General features: G+C 36.5%; 1 protein-coding gene across 1 annotated transcript; it reads left to right on the forward strand.

The window, feature by feature from the left end:
- Window positions 1-12,871: 12,871 nt before the first annotated feature.
- On the forward strand, window positions 12,872-14,189 carry LOC110904763 (ethylene-responsive transcription factor ERF071). The gene has a single exon (XM_022150619.2). The coding sequence runs from the start codon at window positions 13,217-13,219 to the stop codon at window positions 13,961-13,963; it is 747 nt and encodes a 248-aa protein (XP_022006311.1). The 5' UTR covers window positions 12,872-13,216; the 3' UTR covers window positions 13,964-14,189.
- The last annotated feature ends 8,357 nt before the right edge of the window (window positions 14,190-22,546 follow it).

Here is a 22,546-nt window from a genome sequence, read left to right on the forward strand (position 1 = left end):
GCAACACACACTTGTGTGTGTGTGTTTATGGTGTTTTAACATAAATGCAGTATTTTAATTTAAATTTCGAAAATTGGCAACATTAGTCCCTCAATTTTATATTTAACTTCGTTAATCATAATATGTGGTGCCCATTTTAACTAGCTTAATTTTTCCTAGTTATTACATATAGGTAAACACCAAATAAACATGGTAATTTATCTACTAAGTTCGGGTATGTTGCAATCCAACTTAGATTACGCCCTGATACCCCGGGCCTTTTACAACTTTATTTCATAAAACCTTTATTATCTTTTTCTTCCCTTTCTTTTTTTTAATATTAGATTTATTTCTTTAAATCCTAATGTTTGTCGGTATAAATTTACCACAATAGTAATTTATCCGCTTATCCCTAACTAATTTGGTATAATTACAAAACCCGTTTTTGGGATGTTACAAGTCTACCCCCTTAAAAGGGTTTCGTCTCCGAAACCTTTCTTACGCAGTTTCTTGGGCCTAACCCAAGAAAGGTAGTTTCGGTTCTCACTTACATAGTTATCAAAATGTAAAATCATACCTTTTAATCTCCTCTTTGGATACTTGAGCAGTGTCCGCCCCTTTTTTTCGTATCATCTACTAGGACTAGTCACCCTCCGGCCACTCGATCCTATTAGTACGGTCATATTTTACCCATCATCTAGGTATTTCCACCTAGCCTTCAAAAGGCCTTAAGGGCTTTATTAGCCTCTTTCCCGTAGTCTAACTACGGCATAGTGTTATTCTTGATTATATTTCTTGAACATGATAATATCACGTCATGTTCAAGTTTCTATCAAATTTTCATTTAAGGCCTCTATATCATCTTCTTAATGACATATATAGTTTCTTATGTTGGCCATTACAAGTCGAGCATATCATACTATACCATAATTATCCAACCATTTATTTCGCTCACACGTACCAATAAATTTACAGATTCTGTTGTATTATTAATAGATTTATAATTATAATTTAGAATTAATAGATTTTATATAATTAATCTATAATTTGGCTGATATCAGGTAAGCAAAAATTTAATTATACATTACATCGTTTAACATAATTTATGTCATTGTAGTAGTGATGAATAACTACAATAAATCTATATGTGGTAATATATAATTCTGTATACAAACTTTCTGAAAAATCGTTATAATTAGTTTCTAATAGATCGCTAAAAAATATTTAGAGTTGTAGTTAAACTAATGTTGTAGTTACCTATGCGTTGCGCTGAGATGAAGTTGGAATTCAGAACGTATAGTAAACAACAACCGATAAATAAATTTGTAAAATTAAATAAATTGATATCTAAGTGGGTTTTGTTATTTGTGTTGTAACTCGGTTCTGAACATTAAAATAATAAGAAAAGGTAAAGTCCTGACAAGTTGGTCTAGTGGTTAGTCACTTGGTTTCTCTCCTTGAGGCCCCAAGTTCAACTCCCACTAGTATCAGTTTGAAGGACATTGATGGTGGCAATGAAGTTTAGAACTAGGCCTCCCTAGAGGTCGCCAGTTCGAAACTGAGCCGAACCGGGTTTTACCGCAGTGGGCCTTCGGGTGGCGGATTTTCCCTGGAACTGGTGGCTTGGTGGCTCGGTGGCTCGGGTATGCATCAAACTTTGGCTGTTATGGAGGAGGGGATACATTTGCTCGATTAAGGGCATCCCAGGATTCTTATCCGATGATTTAGTTGGCCGTTAAAAAAAATAAGAAAAAGTAAAACAATATAGTAAATAACAAAAGTAAACGAAAAAGAAAACGATAGAAACACGGTCGGTTTTGGTGCGCTCGTTATAACAAAAAAAAAGTTAAAAATATGTTTAAAAGAGTATTAGTGAGTTGGTTAAAAAAACTAAATTAATAAAACATTCGTCACACTCGTTATAGTAAAGAAAAGAAATAGTTAAAAAATATGTCTAAAACGGTATTAACGTGTTAGTTAAGAAAAACTCTTTACTGGCAGAAAAGTAATTTAGTTAAAGTAAAATAAAAAAAATAGAATAGTTAAACTATATGAGATGTAAATAAAAAAGTTTACACTAAGTGACGAAATAGATTAAATCACAAAAAGAAAACAATTTTCATATTCTTGTAATTTAAAATTATAGAGATAATACTTAGCATTAACATAATTTAAATTCATAATATGCAAAATAATATATAAGCTAATTATTAAAAATATAATATTTTTGTAATCTTATAAGTTGAGATGTATTGTTTATTTGAGACTGATAACATTCATTAGGGCTGTTCAAGATCAGATTATCCGCTTTTCGGATATCTGAAAATCGGATATTCAAAAATTTCGGACTGTGAATATTGGTATCCGAATCCGAATCCAAAATTTCGGATATCCGAAATTTCGGATTCGAATATCCGGAATTCGGATTCGAATATCCGGAATTCGGATTCGAATATCTAAACGGATAATCCGAATTTGAAAAAAAACAAAAACTTCTGTGTCAAACAACCACACAAATTCAAAAGAATTCAAAGTTAATATACCAGATCTCTAATTCTCTACTGATGAATAATGATTAACAATAAACAAAGCTATTAGACTGAACTTTTCTCATTAAAAACTATTTTATAAACACAAATATCATATCTTTAAAAGTTATGTATTAGAAATTAAGAGAATCCGTATGAAGATTATGAACTCAAAACCTAAAGAATAGGCAAATATAAAGTATCTACAAAAATCAAAAAATAGCTAAGGATGAAGATTGTGAATTCAAATGAGCAAATACAATCAAATAAAGGTATAACTTAAAGTAGATCGAGGTGGAGATAAAGGCTTCGCTGACCGGAGACATCGAGACGACGTCTGGCGGCCAGTGAGTGGCGGTGGGAGAAGGGTGAGGGGGAGTGGCGACGACGTTGTTATGGTCAGAACTGAGAACCCAAATTTTTCAAAAGGGTGAAGACTACTGATGTTCAATGCACGTGCACTTGTAATGTGTATATATGTATTTTAGTTTAAGGTGTAAATGGGCAATGGATATATTATATATGTTTTTCTATATTTTAAGTTTTCGGATTCAGATAATCCGATTATTAAATTCTTAAAATAAACATCCGAATCCGAATCCGAATTTTCGGATTATCCGACTTTCGGATATCTGATATTTCGGATACGAGTTTTCGGATATTTCGGATTTGGTTTCGGATTCGGATTTTTTTGAACACCCCTAACATTCATACCACAAAACTGATGATCTCTTAGGGCTTAAGGGGTAGATGGAAAGTTTTGTTTCTCTTAAAAATCTTGGGTTCAAATCCGGATATGAATGAATTTTAATACTAACTTGAAAGGGGTAGATGGAAAGTTTTGTTTCTCTTAAAAATCTTGGGTTCAAATCCGGATATGAATGAATTTTAATACTAACTTGATGATACTAACATATTAACTAGTAACCCAGTTAGCGTCATTCTAATCGTACGCCGTTAAAAAAAAAAACATTCAAATCACAAAATGTGGAATTTCACAACTCTGTAGTGTGAACACTAAAATGCCACGTAATGTGTCGGTCAACAAAGCTATTTCCAGCCTTAGTGTTGTCTACACAACAAGATCAATAGTCAATAGAAAAAAAATAGTCAAACAACCATTCATTCATTTAAGTAAAAAAGAAGCTTTCTATTAAAAGTATATCACCTAAGCTCAGCCTAAGGTGGGCGGGCGTACCTCGGGAAAAAAAATATAGTGTTAAGTTCTGTCGAAAATCTCGTCCGCACCCTTTGGAATTTTTCGTCCGCACCCCATGGAATTTTCCGTCCGCACCCCTTGGAATTTTTCATCCACGCCCCTTAGGTAAAAAGTGTTATCAACTTATATTTTTAAAATATTCTTTAGTAAAATCTTATTTTATAAAAAATACTACCTAAATTATATAACTTTTAATACCTAAATAACTAAACCCAAATACCCAATACATTTAACTAGACCACTACTAAGTCTTAGCCCAATAAACAAACCCAACAAATCAACAATATTTCAAACTAAAATAAAATACACAAGCCCAAAACCCTTACATATTCTATCTTGCTCTCTTTATCGTCCTTGCACGCCAATGATCAGAACATCAACAGCGACAACAGTGAACAGTCAGCAGCCACCATACCACCTCGGATCAAACACGGGTAAGTTTCTTTGTTATTTTTGATGATTTTTGGTTGATATTATCCACCTCCAGCAGCCTATTATAGCCGCATACTAACCATAGTAGACATGTGCTTCGTTTTGTTTTCATTATGTTATGTTGGGTTATATTTTGTTAGTGATGATATTTTGCCTTTTTTTATAGCCGCATACCAAAGTATGTTCGGCTTTTTTTAGTGAAGAACGTTTGGCTTTTTTATGGTGTATATGTTGTTTAGATGATTTTTAGAGTGATTTACGTTATGATATTTAGGGCTTGAATAGTTGATACATTATGTTATGTTATGGAGCCATGAATTTATAGATCAATTTGTTTGTGATAGCCGATAGAAACAATCAGCAGCGATATTATGGCGCGATTTCTCAAGAGGAAAGTTGATACGTCTTCCGGATTCGTTGATGTGGATACTTGCGTAATCGGATTGGCGATGGGAATTTAAGTGAAGGATGTATATGTTATATAGAGAAAGAGTTGCTTAAGAAAGTAGGTTTAGATGATATTTTGGATAGATTTCAAAAAATGAAGACCCGTAGGACGACGTTTTAATTATGTTTGTAACAAGGTTTGACGTGTTTTTGATGATTATATAAATTTAGTCCTTTTGTTTTACATGACCCGACTCGACCCGAAACGACCCGATACAAACCGATTTTTTATTTATATACCTTAGGGCCTAAAATTTTTAAAAATATTCCACACCCCATGGAAAATTCCTAGATCCGCCACTGAGTATATGAGTTTTGTTTAACATATTTTTTTCGGTTTGATTTTATATATATTTGACAAAGTTACTGTACGAATAATTTAAATAGTAGAAAAAATATTAACGACATTGACATCAACATCATAAACCGAATCAAGGGTTTGACTTGTGAATTTTTGTAATCAAAATATTAGTACAGTAAAAAAAACAAATTATATGTATCATTCATAACCGTAATTATCCACTAATTTTGTGACATCAAAATTTTAACACTGTAAAAAAATCAAATTACATGTATCATTTATAACAGTAATTATCCACTAGTTTTGAACATGCTATAACTAATTTTGTGACTGTGTGAATAGTTATTATTAGAACTCGGATTTCCTGTTTCACTTTTCTTATCTTATTTTATTTTGATTTGTATTATAAAGTAGGGAAGATGTGATTGATGTGAAAGAGAAAGGAAGGAGAAGCGTTTTTGCTAAGAAAAAAGCCCGTCTAAAACAGATTATGTAAGGTGGAGAAGAGAAAAAGTGGGCGTTTTGGGGTGTTTTTGGCTGTGAGATAACCAAAATAGTGATGGAGAAGGCCCACACTATAGCGATTTTGAAACTTTCCGTTGTCGATTCTCTTAATCGTTATAACTTATATCTGGATCATTATTTATGTTTAGTTATATTAAAGCGTTGATGAAGGAGGCTTAATGTGTAACAACCCTCAAAAAGGCCCCACAAACATTCGTAATCGAAATCCTAAACGCGCGTGACAAGAAGCAGCACGAAAAACGACAAAATCCAGATTTAATCGACGTCGCGCTATGCGACGGTGATAAGGAAGTGGGGTCGCGTGACGCGACACCCCTATTTTTAACAGAGCACACGTGCCACCACATGGCAAGCCTACGTGGTGACTTAGCACACCTATGTGCTAATCTACCCCGTCGCGCTACGCAACGGTGAATTGAGAAAATGGTCGCGCGACGTGATGCCCTCAAATTTTGCCTATATAATGAGCAGAACCTTGGCATTTCAAATTGCTCAGTTTCAATTTCTCTCTCGCTCTCTCTGTCATTCTAATGTCAGAACTCCTAAACCTCGAAACTCTACTCCGTAGAAAGGGTACGAAACCCTAATCGCTGAAACGATACTCTGTCTGATCGATTGAAACCAAGCCAATGGATGTTTAAGTGCTGCCTGAATAAGGCTATACTTTGTCATTCGTTGTGGGTTTTGATCTCATGATTATCATTAAAGTTGAATTGGGTTAATACGCTAATGCGAGTTCCATTATATCTAGAAATTAGAACTCATAACAAGGGGGCTGATAAACCAGAATACTTAGCGATTAAGTAAACTTAGTGGTTAAGAAAACTTAGCAGTTAAGAAAACTTAGTGGCTAAGAAAACGTAATGGTTAAGTAAACATGGTAGATAAGTAAACTTAGCAGTTAAGAAAACTTAGCAGTTAAGAAAACTTAGCAGTTAAGGAAACTTAGCAGTTAAGGAAACTTAACACCTAAGTAAGTTAATCAGTTAAACAGTTAAGTAAGTTACTTAATTAACTAGTTAAAGTAAATTAATTAGTTAAACAACTAAGTTTAACAACAAGATATGCATGGGGTGGATAACATCTAAATAGGTATATATGGGGTAGAAAACATATAATGAAGGTATATATGAGGAAGATATATCTAGGGAAGATAAAATCTAAGGAGGGTTTTATCAGGGGAAGGTTTTATCTGAGGAAGGTTTTATCTAGGGAAGGTATATATGAAACTTCCTAGAAAAAAAAGGCATATCCCTTACCTAGGAAGCTTAGGATTTATTCTTCCTTGCTCATTCCTTCTCTTCTTAACTCTATACGTTGGTGTTCTAATCAATAATCATCAATACGATATTCTGTCCGATCGATCCGGGAACCAACTAACGAATGCCAAAGTGCTGTCTGAATAAGACTATACTTTGCTGACTTACGTTATGGTTCTGATCTCGTGACCATCATTAGGTTTGATATGGTTTTACACTATTACGTATCCCACTCTGTTAAACTAAATGTTTAACTAATAGAAAACTCCAATCCATAAACTTACTATCAAACAAGATGTTTAATCATCAGAAGATTGAGAACTATAAAGTAGATGCTTAGTTATCAGAAGGCTTAGAATCAAGAGGCTTGTTAAATCAAGAACTATAGACCTACAAGGTGAGTCATTCTCTTTTTATCAAATTACTTTGCAAAACCCTAAATGTTCTCCAGTTATATTTATAGTGATTAAGTCTTTGTATTCTTAAATTACTGCCTGTAAGTGGATTTTTGTATACATTACTTGTCAAACGTTACTATTGGATGACATGATCCAGTAGTGATATGACCACAGTCACATGTCTTGTCGAGTGACAACTTGGTTGAGTAATTGTAAGATATAAGCAAATATAAAAACTCTTAATACTGTGATTATAACAAATGTGTTTATTGAACAAACTGAATGAACTCACCAGTATTTCCTGCTGACCAAATGTTTTTAAAACACGTTTCAGGTGATTACAGTAGATTAGAATAAGTGTTGTGATACGACACCAAAAGGCTTAAAGAAGTGGTTTATTTTATCAATTAAACTAAAAAAGTTGTTTTATGTATTCGGGTTTATCCCATATTAAAGCCACCTTTGTAAAACATGGGTTTTATTCCCATCTGTTTAATAAAATAACAGTGTTTCTAAACTCTAATATTTTTCCTAGCTCACGTTCCTGCTTAAATTTTCCGCTGCAATAATTTTCTAAATAACCACCGATACCACTTGACTGTTCACGGCTCCCGTCCAGGGTGTGTTCGGGGGTCGTGACAGAGGTGGTATCAGAGCCACTGGTTTAAGCAATATGTGTTGTAATAATACCTAAGCTTAACGAAAGAGTTAGGAAATTTCTATTAACTAGTAGCACACATGATAGTATTTAGACTAGAACTTAAGAAAGATGCCTTAATATAAGCTTCGAGATGAGCTAATTACTTGTATAGGTATAATGTGATGGGTATTGGTATGCCGTGAGGATGATAACTAGAACATTGCAAGTACAATAAATAAGCGATAACACTTGATCACCATTATATCTTGCTTATTGGTACTACTCGGTTTTGGAATGTGATTCGTCATGTGAATACTAATTTCCTTGTTCTTTGATGAAAGTCCTAATAAAAGATACATCTTTAAAATCATGATTTGAGGAAATCTATTTATGGGAAATACATCGACAAGACTGGGTATGGTGTGGTAGACTCTCCAGCTTGTCCTAGTAAGATGGGGTTACCTCTCCTGCAAGATCGGGTAAGATGGGGTATAAGTTATGGAATTCCCTAAATAGTACCATGACTTGATGTCTGACTTGCCTTTGGAAATATGAACCAGTTAAATACATTGACCTTATGAATGGTATGTATATTACATTATATGAAACATATGATTCTACAGATATGTATATCTATAAGGAAAGCTAAAGGCCATAATGATTGACAATTTAAGATGAACCACGAGCATGTGTGTCAATGATAATTTTAGATTTCTTTATCATGAATCTCTCATATAAATCTATAATCCTGATATCGAACATTATTCCGTTTGAACCTCCTTCTCATAACTCGTGCGACAAGATGAACGATAGGAATCCTTTAAGTTGAGATGCCATCGAAAGTATAAGAATTTCCAAAGCGTTACCTTAGATTATTAACGCAAGCAGGAAATCTGTAACTAAAAGTTGTGCTAGACAAAAAAGGTCTATAACTTACACTTATGAGAGTAATTCTACTTTTATTAAGAACTCTTGAGAAGATGAGAGTAACCTACGACTAGATGTACTTACCAAGACTTTTGTCACCTGTGATCCTACTAAGATTGTCAGTAATAAAGGAGTTGTTACGACAATACAAGGGCTGCAAAGGACTAAATTAAGAATTGATACCCATTACCAAGAATTGACGACTTATTCGAGGATCTCATTATTTGTTTATCTATACTTAGGATACTATCAATATTTTAGACTTATCCCAGATAACCATCCCATTACCTAAGTTAATAAGTAAATCTGGAGACATTATTTATATGGTAGTAAGTTCATTATAATTACCGATCATAAGAGCTTAAGATATTTTTTTGGGCAAAACGAATTGAACATGAGGCAAAGACGATGGATGGGAATTTTTAAGTGACCATGATTGTGATATATCCCGACGATAAGACTAATGTAGTAGTTGATGCTTTAAGTCGTAAGTTTCATAAGAAGCCGAAACAAGTACGTACTCTTAGATTAAATTTGCAGATAGATTTAATGGAACAATTAAAAGGTACCCAAGAAACAGCAATCAAGGATGAGACTGAAGGAATAATAAAGGAATTAGAAAAAGGAACTGATGGAATTTGGAGATTACATAAGAAAAGAATTTGGATACCTATTCAAGGAAACCTACGAGAAAGGATTCTCGAAGAAACTCATAAAACAAGTATATGATGCATCGTAGAAGTGATAAGAGCTATCTAGGTTTGAATAAGAATTACTGATAAATAGGTATGAAAAAGGATGTAGCAAGTTCTGTTTCTAAGTATTTAATCTCTTAGCAAGTTAAAGCTGAACACTATAAACCTTTAGGTTGACTTCAATGATTAGAAATGTCACTATGTAAATGGGATTTATAACAAAAGGATGTTGTTACCAAATTTCCCCAAAATAATAAACCGTAACGACACAATCTGGGTGATTGTGGATCGACTAACCAAGTCAACTTATTTCCTACCAATGAAGGAGATCTTTAGTATGGAAAGATTAGCTCAGCTATATGTGGATAAGATAATTTCATTACATGGAATACCATTGTCCATTGTGTCTGATAGAGATAGTCGTTCACTTTTCATTTTCTGGGAAAGTTTTCAAAAAACCATGGAAACTCGACTGAATCTAAGTACAACTTATTAAGAGCAGGGTGAAGGAAAATTCAAACATAGGAAGACATGTTAAATGCATGTATGATAGGTATTGGTTAAAGTAGACGATCATTTGCAACTCATAAGAATTCTCCAATAAACAAATAGTTATCATACTAGTATTAATGTTGCCCCATTTGAAGCACTTTATGGATGAAGGTATCATCCAGTATGTTGGGCGGAAATATGAGAAAAGCAACTATCAGGCCATGAGATCGGCAAACCATTAGAAATTCAAATTGGAGAAAGAATACTACTAAAAGTCTCTCCGTGGAAAGGAATAGTCAGATTTGGTAAGAGAAGAAACCTAAGCCCGAGATTTGTTGGACCATTTGAAGTTATTAAAAGAATTGGACCAGTATTTCATGATGTATTTCATGTACGCAACTTAAGGAAATGTTTTGCTGATGAATCTTTCGTTGTACATATTCAAGATATAGAGGTAAATGAAAATTTAAGTCCATGGAAAGACCTTTACAGGTCGAATATAAGAATTCCAAAGCATAAGATGTTAGTTCTGATCAAAGTGAAATAAGATTCGAAAAGATGACCAGAATATACTTGGGAACTAGAATCAGAAATGAAGTGAAGGTATCCTTACTTATTTCAATCTCGAGGACGTAATTTAAAACAAGGTGGGGAGGATGTAACAACCCTAAAAAAGGCCCCACAAGAACCAGCACGAAAAACGACAAAATCTAGTTTTAATTGACGCCACGCTACGCGACGGTGATAAGGAAGTGGGGTCGCGTGACACGACGCCCCTATTTTCGACAGCGAACACGTGCCACCACGTGGCAAGCCTACGTGGTGACTTAGCACACCTATATCCAAATCTACCCCGTCGCGCTACGCGATGGTGAATTGAGAAGATGGTTGTGCGACGCGACGCCCTCAAATTTCGCCTATATAATGAGCAGAACATGGCATTTCAAATTTCTCAATTTCAATTTCTTTATCTCGCTCTCTCTGTCATTCTAATGTCAGAACTCCTAAACCTCGAAACTCTGCTCCGTAGAAAGTGTACGAAACCCTAATCACTGAAACGATACCCTATCTGATCGATTGAAACCAAGCCAATGGATGTTTAAGTGCTGCCTGAATAAGGCTATACTTTGTCATTCGTTGTGGATTTTGATCTCGTGACTATCCTTAAAGTTGAATTGGGTTAATACGCTAATGCGAGTTCCATTGTATCTAGAAATTAGAATTCATAACAAGGGGGCTGCTAAACCAGAATACTTAGCGATTAAGTAAACTTAGTGGTTAAGATAACTTAACAGTTAAGAAAACTTAGTGACTAAGAAAACTTAATGGTTAAGTAAACTTGGTAGATAACTAAACTTAATGATTAAGTAAACTTAGCTGTTAAGAAAACTTAGAAGTTAAGAAAACTTAGCGATTAAGAAAACTTAATAGCTAAGAAAACAACAGGAAAGGAAACTTAACAGCTAAGTAAGTTAATCAATTAAACAGTTAAGTATGTTATTTTATTAATCAACTAAGTAAGTTACTTAATTAACCAGTTAAAGTAAATTAATTAGTTAAATAGCTAAATTTTACAACAAGATATGCATGGGGTAGATAACATCTAAATAGGTATATATGAAAGAAGATATATATGAGGAAGATATATTTAGGGAAGATAATATCTAGGGAAGATAATATCTAAGGAAGGTTTTATCAGAGGAAGGTTTTATCTAGTGAAAGTATATATGAAACTTCCTAGAAAAGAAATGCATATCCCTTACCTATAAATAGGAAGCTTAGGATTCATTCTTCCTTGCTCATTCCTTCTCTTCTTCTCTCTATATGTTGGTGTTTTAACCAATAATCATCGATACGATATTCTATTTGGTCGATCCGGGAACCAACTAACGAATGCCAAAGTGCTGTCTTAATGAGACTATACTTTGTTGACTTACGTCGTGGCCATCGTTAGGTTTGATATGGTTTTACACTAATACGTATCCCACTCTGTTAAACGAAATGTTTAACTACTAGAAAACTCCGATCCATAAACTTACTATCAAAAAAGATGTTTAATCATCAGAAGATTCAGAACTATAAAGTAGATGCTTAGTTATCAGAAGGCTTAGAATCAAGAGGTTTGTTAAATCAAGAACTATAGACCTACAAGGTGAGTCATTCTCTTTTTATCATATTACTTTGCAAGACCCTAAATGTTTTCCAGTTATACTTACAGTGATTAAGTCTTTGTATTCTTAAATTACTGCCAGTAAGTGGGATTTTGTATACGTTACTTGTCAAGCGTTACTATTGGATGACAGGATCCAATAGTGATATGACCACAGTCAAAGGTCTTGCTGAGTGACAACTTGGTTAAGTAATTGTAAGATATAAGCAAATGTAAAAACTCTTAATATTGTGATTGTAACAAATGTGTTTTTTGAACAAACTGAATGAACTCAACAGTATTTCCTGCTGACCAAATGTTTTTAAAACACGTTTCAGGTAATAACAGTAGATCAGAATAAGAGTTGTGATACGACACCAAAAGGCTTAAAGAAGTGGCTTATTTTATCAATTAAATTAAAAAAGTTGTTTTATGTGTTCGAGTTTATTCCATATTAAAGCCACCTTTGTAAAACATGAGTTTTATTCTCATCTGTTTAATAAAATAAATACGGTGTTTCTAAACTCTGATATTTTTCCTAACTCACGTTACTGATTAAATTTTCCGCTGCAAAAATTTTCAAAATAACCAGCGGTACCACTTGACTGTTCATGGCTGCCGTCCAGGGTGTGTTCGGGGGTCGTGACATAATGCGTCTTTATAAAGATGTTTAACACATAACTAATCGTTATAACTTATATTTGGCCCATGTCTTTATAGCCTAGCGGCATCTTGAGAGGTGGGATAAGGTTTTTAGACCAATAGGTCCTGAGTTTGATTCCCAAAATGAAGAGTTTTTCCTATATGATTGGGTGATTTCGTTGATGACACGATGATAATACAATTATCCGTCAGTGATCCAAATTTGCTCTTAAAAAAATGGTAGAAACCATTTTATTTTTAAAACCTAGAATGATGTCAGTTCTTTGTATAAAGACTAACAATATATATATGACACAACTGCCTGAAATCATGAGTGGGAAACAAACACTCATGCAGAATAGATAGATACATAGTGAACTTACAATGTGGTGATCATCAAAAACATCTTCACTCTCTCAACACACGTGTGCAATGCCAACTCTTGCCATTTCACTCTCCTTCCACAAAGACACGTACACACAAACACTTATCCACTTCACCATTTCTGCCCTATAAAGTCACCTGCTTTCCTTCTGATATTTTCCTCTACACACAAACCTAAAAGATAACCCTCAAACCAACAATGTTAACTTCTATGACCAATGCCGGAAACAATGGCGGCTCCGGCGGTGGTGGCGGAGGGAGGAGACAGGACCGGAAGACGACGGCGCAGGCGAGTTCGAGAAAAGGGTGCATGAGAGGGAAAGGCGGACCGGAGAACGCTTCGTGTACGTACAAAGGCGTCCGCCAACGGACGTGGGGAAAATGGGTGTCGGAGATCCGTGAGCCAAACCGCGGGAGCCGTGTTTGGCTCGGGACTTTCAACTCTGCTCGGGAAGCCGCGATCGCGTACGACGCGGCTGCCCGGAGGTTGTATGGACCCAATGCCCATGTCAACCTTCCCGAAGAGACCGCGAACGCGCCTCCTCCGCCGCCTGCAGTTACCGAGGCGGCGAATGAGGCGCGGTACCACCGCGCGATGCAACAAATGAAGAAACAACAGGAGTTTGAACGGCAGATACAAATTTACATGCAACAGCAACAACAACAGCAAAAGATTAAAGTCGAAAGCGTAACTATGCCGGATATCCCGGATCTTAATGCACACACGGTCGGAAACCATTATAGATCAACGGCGGATAGTTCGATGGATCCGAAACCATCGAACGGAAACCTGACCACCAACTTGCCCGAGTTTGACGACTCGGGTTTGTGGACGGAAGCGGCTTCGACGATGGACTACCAATCGCAAGTGATCGATCCTGGAATCGGTGCATCGACATTCAATGATACAATTGGCATTGAATTGAACCATCCATTAATGGTGTGATTATCTTTATCCGGTGCTTATTTAACTCGTCGGAAAAGATTTGGTGGCAAGTTAGTCGTGTCACGTGACACAATATAGTGTGAATACTTGAAATAATAATAGTATGTAGTATATAATATTTATATTTATATGAGATAAAGGAAGATACAAATATAGATATGATGCAACAGTGTCACGTGATATGGGAATCATAAAATGGTAAGTGTTTATTTCGAGATATATGATACGACGAATATATTTACATGTGTGTAATAAAATCGTCAATTTCTTACACTTATTGTACAGTTGGTAGTCTCGCTATTCGATATATGGCCTAACTGTCAAAAGTTGATTGTATGTTACTAGTTGATGCTTATGCGGCGCGATAAGCCAAATATTTCTGAACCAATTAAAAGAACACTACCATAGCAAAAAGTTTTGCTAGAAAAAAAAAACGAAAAAAAAAAACGATGGTTGAAGACTCAGAAATTAGCAGCTTCGAGCTAAATGGAAACAGAGTCTCAAAACCTGATGTCGCAACATGTGAAGATCACAACACAAAGAAACATCCTTAGCCTCGTCACAAGAAGGGGCCTCTCTGTGACCAAGCTCATGCGTAAGAATAAATATGGGAGATACAGATAAAGGTCAGTAAGAGAGTTAGTTAAAAGAGGGAGAAAGTACAGATTACCTGTTTCTGGAGGTGTAAGTGGGGTATTTATACTTATGGATAGGCTGACATGGTGTGAGGAGTTACGGGCGGACTAGTCACTGTCAGACGGTTAGGATTGTGGGCCCTTAGTTAGTGAAGATCCTCTATGCCGAATGCCTTTTACGAGCCGAAACATCTTCGTTTGGTCTTTGTCATGTGGTGTTTGGTTCAGTGAGTTGTACGTTACCTCATCAAGTCCCCCTAGTCTGTGGCATTGTTTGCAACATTATGGGCTAGTTATGAAGCCTGTTCGAACCTTTATTTAGGCGGGTGATGCGTGTTAGTGTATATATATTTTTGGTATATATTTTAAGCCCTTTTTACACTTTAGCCAAGTTTTAAATTTATAAAACACGATATTTACTAACACTAAACACACATATGGGCAAGTGCACCCATCGTGGACGTAGTATAGTGTTGGTAAGATACCGAGTTCGTCCAAGGACACAAGAGCTTTTAATACCGGTTTATCCTCAACGTCTAATTAAATCAAAATGTTAGAAAAAGATTTTTAAACTAAGAAAATAAAACTAACTAAATGCTGAAAAATAAAATAAAAACAGATAGACAAGATGAATCACTTGGATCCGACTCGTGTGTTAGTATAACATTTGATTATTTTTGCACTTTTGCACTTGTTTAAGAGATTATCTTAGTTATTGTAGTAGGCCCCTCTTTTGAAGGCGAGGTTACCCTCAACCCAGTAGTTTGAGTCAGCAAGGATACAATCCTAAAGGGTCGGATTATTGAAAGATAATTAATTAAGTTATTAATGCAAATTATGGTAGGCCCCTCTTTTGGAGGTGACGTTACCCTCGACTAAGTAGTCTGAGTCAGCAGGGATACAGTCCTAAATAGCCGGGTTATAGTATTAATAGTAGTTAACTTATGAGTGGATCAAAGAGTTTGGACCCCAGTCATCCAATACCTTTGGGTATTGAAGGAGGTCCTACTAAATTTGACCCAGGTCCCTTGCAGGACCTCTAAACGCTGAACAAGGGCAAGACCCTTACCAAACCGTTCCCTTAACCCCCGACCAGGTAGCCAACATACCTCTATATAGACCGTGGAGATATGAATGGTGAAAATATTTTATTTTATATAGACAGTAACATAATGCCAAGACACCACGGACAAACGATAAGGAAGAATCACCTTCAACATAAGAAACTAGTTATTAAAGTCATTAATACAAAACCAATTAAGAAGTGTAAAAGATTAAAAATAAAAAGTATTATACTAAACACTTGTCTTCACCAAGTGATGTAAGAGACTTAGGCAAACATGGCCTTGATTGTCAAGAACTCTTATGATCAATCTTGGATCTCGAGACTACTCACACACTCTATGATGGACAATGGATGATGGTGGTGGATGATGGTGTTGTGATGGTGGTGGGTGGTGGATTGTGAGAGAGGTGGTGTGCCAAGGGATGAGTTGAAATGGCTCCAAGCACTCCTATTTATAGGCTGAACAGAAGCCTGGGCACGGCCCCGTGTCCGTCTGACACTCTCTATCTTCATTAATTGTAATTCGCAATTACAATAAATGCGCCTGCAGGAAGCTGACCACGGCCCCGTGTCCGCTGGGCACGGCCCCGTGGTGGGCAATAGAAGCTTCTACCACTTTGTCTTTTGTGCCAGGGCTGACCATCCTGGACACGGCCCCGTGTTGAGCTGGACACGCCCCGTGTTGAGCTAGACACGCCCCGTGTTCAGCTGGGCACAGCCCCATGCTCAGCTTTTTTCTTGTTTTTGCTTTGGGAGATGCTGTCGATGAGACGGGCATGCCACGTTTCTTCCTTTTCTTTGTATTTATGTTGGATTTGGCTGCATTTTTGCTTCTTTTGTTCATTTAAGCTCTTTTAACCCTGAAAATACAAAAGGAAGACAAAAGCATACTTTTTCCAACATTAGTACTTAAAAAGGGTTAGTTTTATGCCTTATTTGATGTAATTTATATGTTGCATTTTACACACATCAAATACCCCCACACTTGAATCTTTGCTTGTCCTCAAGCAAAACTCTTTAATATGTGGCTTACACTCCCAAATGGAAAGGGTAGAAGAGAAGGTTTTGGGCTTGTCTTGAGTGTCGGGAATCCAAGATCTTTATTGGGTTTTATTTTTATACTATTTACAATCCTATTCGTTATGATTTATTTAGAAGGTTTCATAGGATAAATTACTTATTAGGGCATAGCATGCCTTTTTAAAATTTCATTTATATACAAGTTCACATACCTCACGGGGGATCACTCAACACTCGGCCGAAGGTGTATTTTTAGTGAATCACTCGAGAGCGGCATGGAACTTATTCCTACCATAAGCTTGCCAAGCAATCAATCCTCCTCCTTTTTAACTTTATACCTTTGTAAATATCAAGAGGACTTTTTGGGTGAAGGGTTAGGCTTAGGCTAAAGGTGGGTGGTTGGGTTAGTGGTTAGTAAAAGGGCGAAAAGCGTAAAAAGCGTCGGTTTTCGTAAGACTTTTTTTTGACTTTTTATTTTAATGAAGCAATTTTTCAAACAAAGTTCTTTTTGATAACCTTGTTTGTTTATTTCTTTTGGCTTCATTATTATCATCATTTTTCTCTTTTTTTTTTTTGATAAAGAAGTCATAAGAAAAACCGCGATTTGTTACTAAAATAAAGGGTTTAAAATGAAAAAAAGGTTTTGGTGGGAAAAAGGGTGTTTGGTTTGGGTTTAGAAATGAAAAGGTTTAGGCTCAAAGGGGTTAACTAGGGGGATTTTTGGGTAGGTGGTAAAAAAAGAAAAATAATGGTGTAGAAATAAAAGGGGTTAGTCCTAATGCCTCCTTCATTTACTTACTCGGGTTTAAGTTGGTAAGGACCGGGAATGTATCGTCGTGGCAAGTTCTGGAGTCGTAAGAACCAAGCGGCTATTCACACAAGAAACGAAAAAAATGAGCATTTAGTTTAAAGATATGTATTTGTATGCTCAATAAAGGCTCAAAAACTCACTTTTTGTGGGAATGGGTTTTTATGTGATCAGGTATATATAATCAAATTTTAATTAGACTTGTCATGCCTTTTCATAATCTTCTTATTTGGTTCTTTTTATCACGACGCTATCGGTTGTAAATTTATAAAAATATAACCTTTTTAGAACTTCTTATTCGCAAATTAAACCAAGACAAGCAAAAAAAATGAAAAGTTTTTGAAAAAATTTGGGGTGATTAGCGGTTCCAATAGAGTTTTGTGTAAGGCTTGTTATTAGGACTTGCAAAATTCAAGGTTTTAGCATCCCCCCCCCCCACACTTAAATTACACATTGTCCTCAATGTGTTCCAAAAATAAGTTTTTCGCTTGATTAAAATGTGTAAAAGTGGGTTAAAAACAAGATTTTATGTTACTAGGTAGCTGAACACGAGGTGGTGTTGGCTGAGCACGGCCCTGTGTCCAGACTGCCAGTACCAAAAGTAAACAGAAGGCTGGGCACGGGGGCGTGTTCAATGAGCACGGCCCCGTGTCCAGGTACCTGAACTGGGCATTTCTGCAGATTTTTGGGCACGGGGGCGTGTTGGGTTGAGCACGACCCCGTGCTGAACTTGCTGTAATGAAGAAAAATTGTCGAGAGGCTCTGTTTTTGTGCATGGGGTGTTGGTTCAAGCTTCCCTTAGTATCCTTCACCATCCCCATTGTGTTTTATTCCTGCAAATTAAAACTAAACTAGAAAGCATAAAAGTTAAACTAATCTAAAACTAAGGATAGTTCCGCGGAATGTCTCCGTGGTGCGCCACGTTTATAAGGGTCCTTGGCAAGACCCTCCTTATCGGGTGGTTCTGGCTCATCTTCAATTAGGGGGTCATTATTGCCAAAAGGATATTTCATTGAACGCTCAAGATCTATGCTCCTTTTGAATGCCCCTAATTGAAGAGGTAAATTATTAATCTTCCGGTTTTTCAAAGCTTCATTAGTTTTTACAAAAGGTCGTCCCAACACTAGAGGAGCGTCATCGAGGATGTCAAAGTCGGTTGGGATTACCATTTGATTTGTTTGAACCAAGACATCCTCCACTACACTGATTGATTTTATTACTTTCCGATCGGATAGAAAAATGGGTATTTGAAGTGGAGAAAATTCACTAATACTTAATTTTTTGAAAATGTAGTTAGGCATTATGTTAACACAAAGATCTTTATCAATGGTGATATTACTAATAAAGGAATTTTGAAAGAAACATGGAACAGGTGTAATGTTAATTTCAAAAGGGTATTCTTTTATTAGCGAAGTTTGATCATTAGTTAACTTAACACTTACCATTTCTTCAATTTTAGTGTTAGTGTTTAACTCTTTTAAAAACTTAGCATGAGTGGGTACTAAACAATGATTTTCAAAAGAAGGTGACAAGAGATCAATTTCTTCAAAATTAGACTCTTCTTGAATTTTAACGCTATTGTCCTCACCTTTTTTGTTGTTTGGCTCATGTGTCGATTTTTCACTTATTTATTCTTCCATTTTTAACTCTTCAACTATCGTTTCTTTATTTAATTCTTCTCTTGCGCGGGACTCCTCTTCCCTTGCGCGAGATTCTTTTATGCAACGTTCGATAGTTTTAAGTTTTTCTATTATCCTATCGGCTATGTCGCTGATAGAGTAAGGATCGGGATCCTCAAAGCTTGAATCCGGTTGTTCGATCCTTGGTTCCTCATAGTACCCATATGAAGTAGATGGTTCATACCGTTGTTCTTCATTGTAAGTATATGATGGATAAGGGTCGAAATTTTGTTCTTCATAGTACTCATATGAGGTGGGTTGTTCACGCCATTTTTCCTCATAATAAGTGTATGAAGGTGGTTGATATCTTGACTCCTCAAAGTATGAGTATGAAGGCTCATACCTTGGTTCATCAAAGTATGAGTATGAGGGAGTAGGTTCATACCTTTGTTCTTCATAGGATGTGTATGAAGTCGATGGCTCGTACCTGGGCTCCTCATAATAGTTGTATGAAGTGGACGGTTGAAATAAGTTACAATATTGTACCGAGTGCGGGTTAGCACAATTAGTGTAATAGTCTCTCATGTAATCATCCTCCTCATAGGTGTTGTTGTAGCCTCCTGAGTATTGATCCATAAGAATCACTCAACAGACCACAACTGAGTCTCGGGACCAGAAAAAAAAAAAAAACAAAGACGGAAACAGAAGCTGGACACGGCCCCGTGTTCAGTGGACACGGCCCCGTGTTCAGGGTCTGTATCTGGGCGTTTTAATTAAAGTTACTGGTCTCGTTGAACACGGGGGCGTGTTCAGTGAGCACGGCCCCGTGTTCGGACTCTGTATCTGGGTATCTAACTAAAAATATGCAGCACGGGGGCGTGTTCAGTGAGCACGGCCCCGTGTTCAGGCTACTGTAAATGCAACTAAACTAAAATGCAGAAAAATGTGCGCGCGGTTTAAAAAGGTTTTTAAAAAACTGATTAGGCCGTTGATTTTAAGCTTTCTTAAAATCCTTGTGTCCCCGGCAATGGCGCCAAAAATTTGATGCGTGTTAGTGTATATATGTTTTAGGTATATATTTTAAGCCCTTTTTACACTTTAGCAAAGTTTTAAATTTATAAAACACGATATTTACTAACACTAAACACACATATGGGCAAGTGCACCCATCGTGGACGTAGTATAGTGTTGGTAAGATACCGAGGTCGTCCAAGGACACAAGAGCTTTTAATACCGGTTTATCCTCAACGTCTAATCAAATCAAAATGTTAGAAAAAGATTTTTAAACTAAGAAAATAAAACTAGCTAAATGCTGAAAAATAAAATAAAAACAGATAGACAAGATGAATCACTTGGATCTGACTCGTGTGTTAGTATAATCTTTAATTATTTTCGCACTTTTGCAATTGTTTAAGAGATTATCTTAGTTATTGTAGTAGGCCCCTCTTTTGAAGGCGACGTTACCCTCAACCCAGTAGTTTGAGTCAGCAAGGATACAATCCTAAAGGGTCGGATTATTGAAATATAATTAATTAAGTTATTAATGCAAATTATGGTAGGCCCCTCTTTTGGAGGTGACGTTACCCTCGACTAAGTAGTCTGAGTCAGCAGGGATACAGTCCTAAATAGCCGGGTTATAGTATTAATAGTAGTTAACTTATGAGGGGATCAAAGAGTTTGGACCCCTGCCATCCAATACCTTTGGGTATTGAAGGAGGTCCTACTAAATTTGACCCAGGTCCCTTGCAGGACCTCTAAACGCTGAACAAGGGCAAGACCCTTACCAAACCGTTCCCTTAACCCCCGACCAGGTAGCCAACATACCTCCATATAGACCGTGGAGATATGAATGGTGAAAATATTTTATTTTATATAGACAGTAAAATAATGCCAAGACACCACGGACAAACGATAAGGAAGAATCACCTTCAACATAAGAAACTAGTTATTAAAGTCATTAATACAAAACCAATTAAGAAGTGCAAAAGATTAAAAATAAAAAGTATTATACTAAACACTTGTCTTCACCAAGTGATGTAAGAGACTTAGGCAAACATGGCCTTGATTGTCAAGAACTCTTACGATCAATCTTGGATCCCGAGATGACTCACACACTCTATGATGGACAATGGATGATGGTGGTGGATGATGGTGTTGTGATGGTGGTGGGTGGTGGATGAAATGTGAGAGAGGTGGTGTGCCAAGTGATGAGTTGAAATGGCTCCAAGCACTCCTATTTATAGGCTGAACAGAAGCCTGGGCACGGCCCCGTGTCCGTCTGACACTCTCTCTCTTCATTAATTGTAATTCGCAATTACAATAAATGCGCATGCAGGAAGCTGACCACGGCCCCGTGTCCGCTGGGCACGGCCCCGTGGTGGGCAATAGAAGCTTCTACCACTTTGTCTTTTGTGCCAGGGCTGACCATCGTGGACACGGCCCCATGTTGAGCTGGACACGCCCCGTGTTGAGCTAGACACGCCTCGTGTTCAGCTGGGCACAGCCCCATGCTTAGCTTTTTTTCTTGTTTTTGCTTTGGGAGATGCTGTCGATGAGACGGGCATGCCACGTTTCTTCCTTTTCTTTGTATTTATGTTGGATTTGGCTGCATTTTTGCTTCTTTTGTTCATTTAAGCTCTTTTAACCCTGAAAATACAAAAGGAAGACAAAAGCATACTTTTTCCAACATTAGTACTTAAAAAGGGTTAGTTTTATGCCTTATTTGATGTAATTTATATGTTGCATTTTACACACATCAGCGGGACTTGTATGTTTTTTGAATTTCGAATTTGCTTTTTTCTGGTCATTTAACTTAAATGACTGCTTAGTTATTTTATCTTTTTCCTTGCTGTGACGCTTCGAGTACGTCACCCTAGAGGCGTGTCACTTTTTTATTGCCTATATAAAGAGGGGGAAGTGAAAAGTTTTGTCTTTTACTTTTTACTTCTTCTTCTTCTGATTTCCGACCAATCTTTCTCCGATTTTTATCTTCGAGCTCCTCTCGTTAATCAGGTTCGTAGCTTTTCTTCCTTGTAATTATAATGGCGAATAAGAGTAATTTGTGTTCGAGCTTTAATGTTTTGATCTAATATGGGCTGAACTGGATTGTTGAAAAGTATCATATTCCCTCGGTGCTCAACCTTGTTCTTTCGGAGAAGGATACCCCTGTTTATCCTTTTATTCCTGGGAAGATTCCTTTATACATTAGGGTGTTTGATTACTGTAACTATAGGCTTCCTTTTACCAGGTTCTTGATAGATGTCCTTATATTCCATCAAGTACACTTGTCTCAAATGAACCCTTTTGGTTTAGCCAAAGTGAGTCATTTTGAATTGTCGTGGCTTTGGCTCAGACCTAGATTTGGATGTGTTTGGAACTGCGAACTAGTGATTGGTAGGTTAGAGATAAAAGAGCTACGTGCTTTTCTTGGATTAC

This window comes from Helianthus annuus, chromosome 2 (assembly GCF_002127325.2).
Source record: "Helianthus annuus cultivar XRQ/B chromosome 2, HanXRQr2.0-SUNRISE, whole genome shotgun sequence".
NCBI classification, from domain to species: Eukaryota; Viridiplantae; Streptophyta; class Magnoliopsida; order Asterales; family Asteraceae; genus Helianthus; species Helianthus annuus.

Bases quoted from the DNA above. Each gene is read 5' to 3' on its own strand.
- LOC110904763 (XM_022150619.2), top strand. From the start codon at position 13,217: ATGTTAACTTCTATGACCAATGCCGGAAACAATGGCGGCTCCGGCGGT.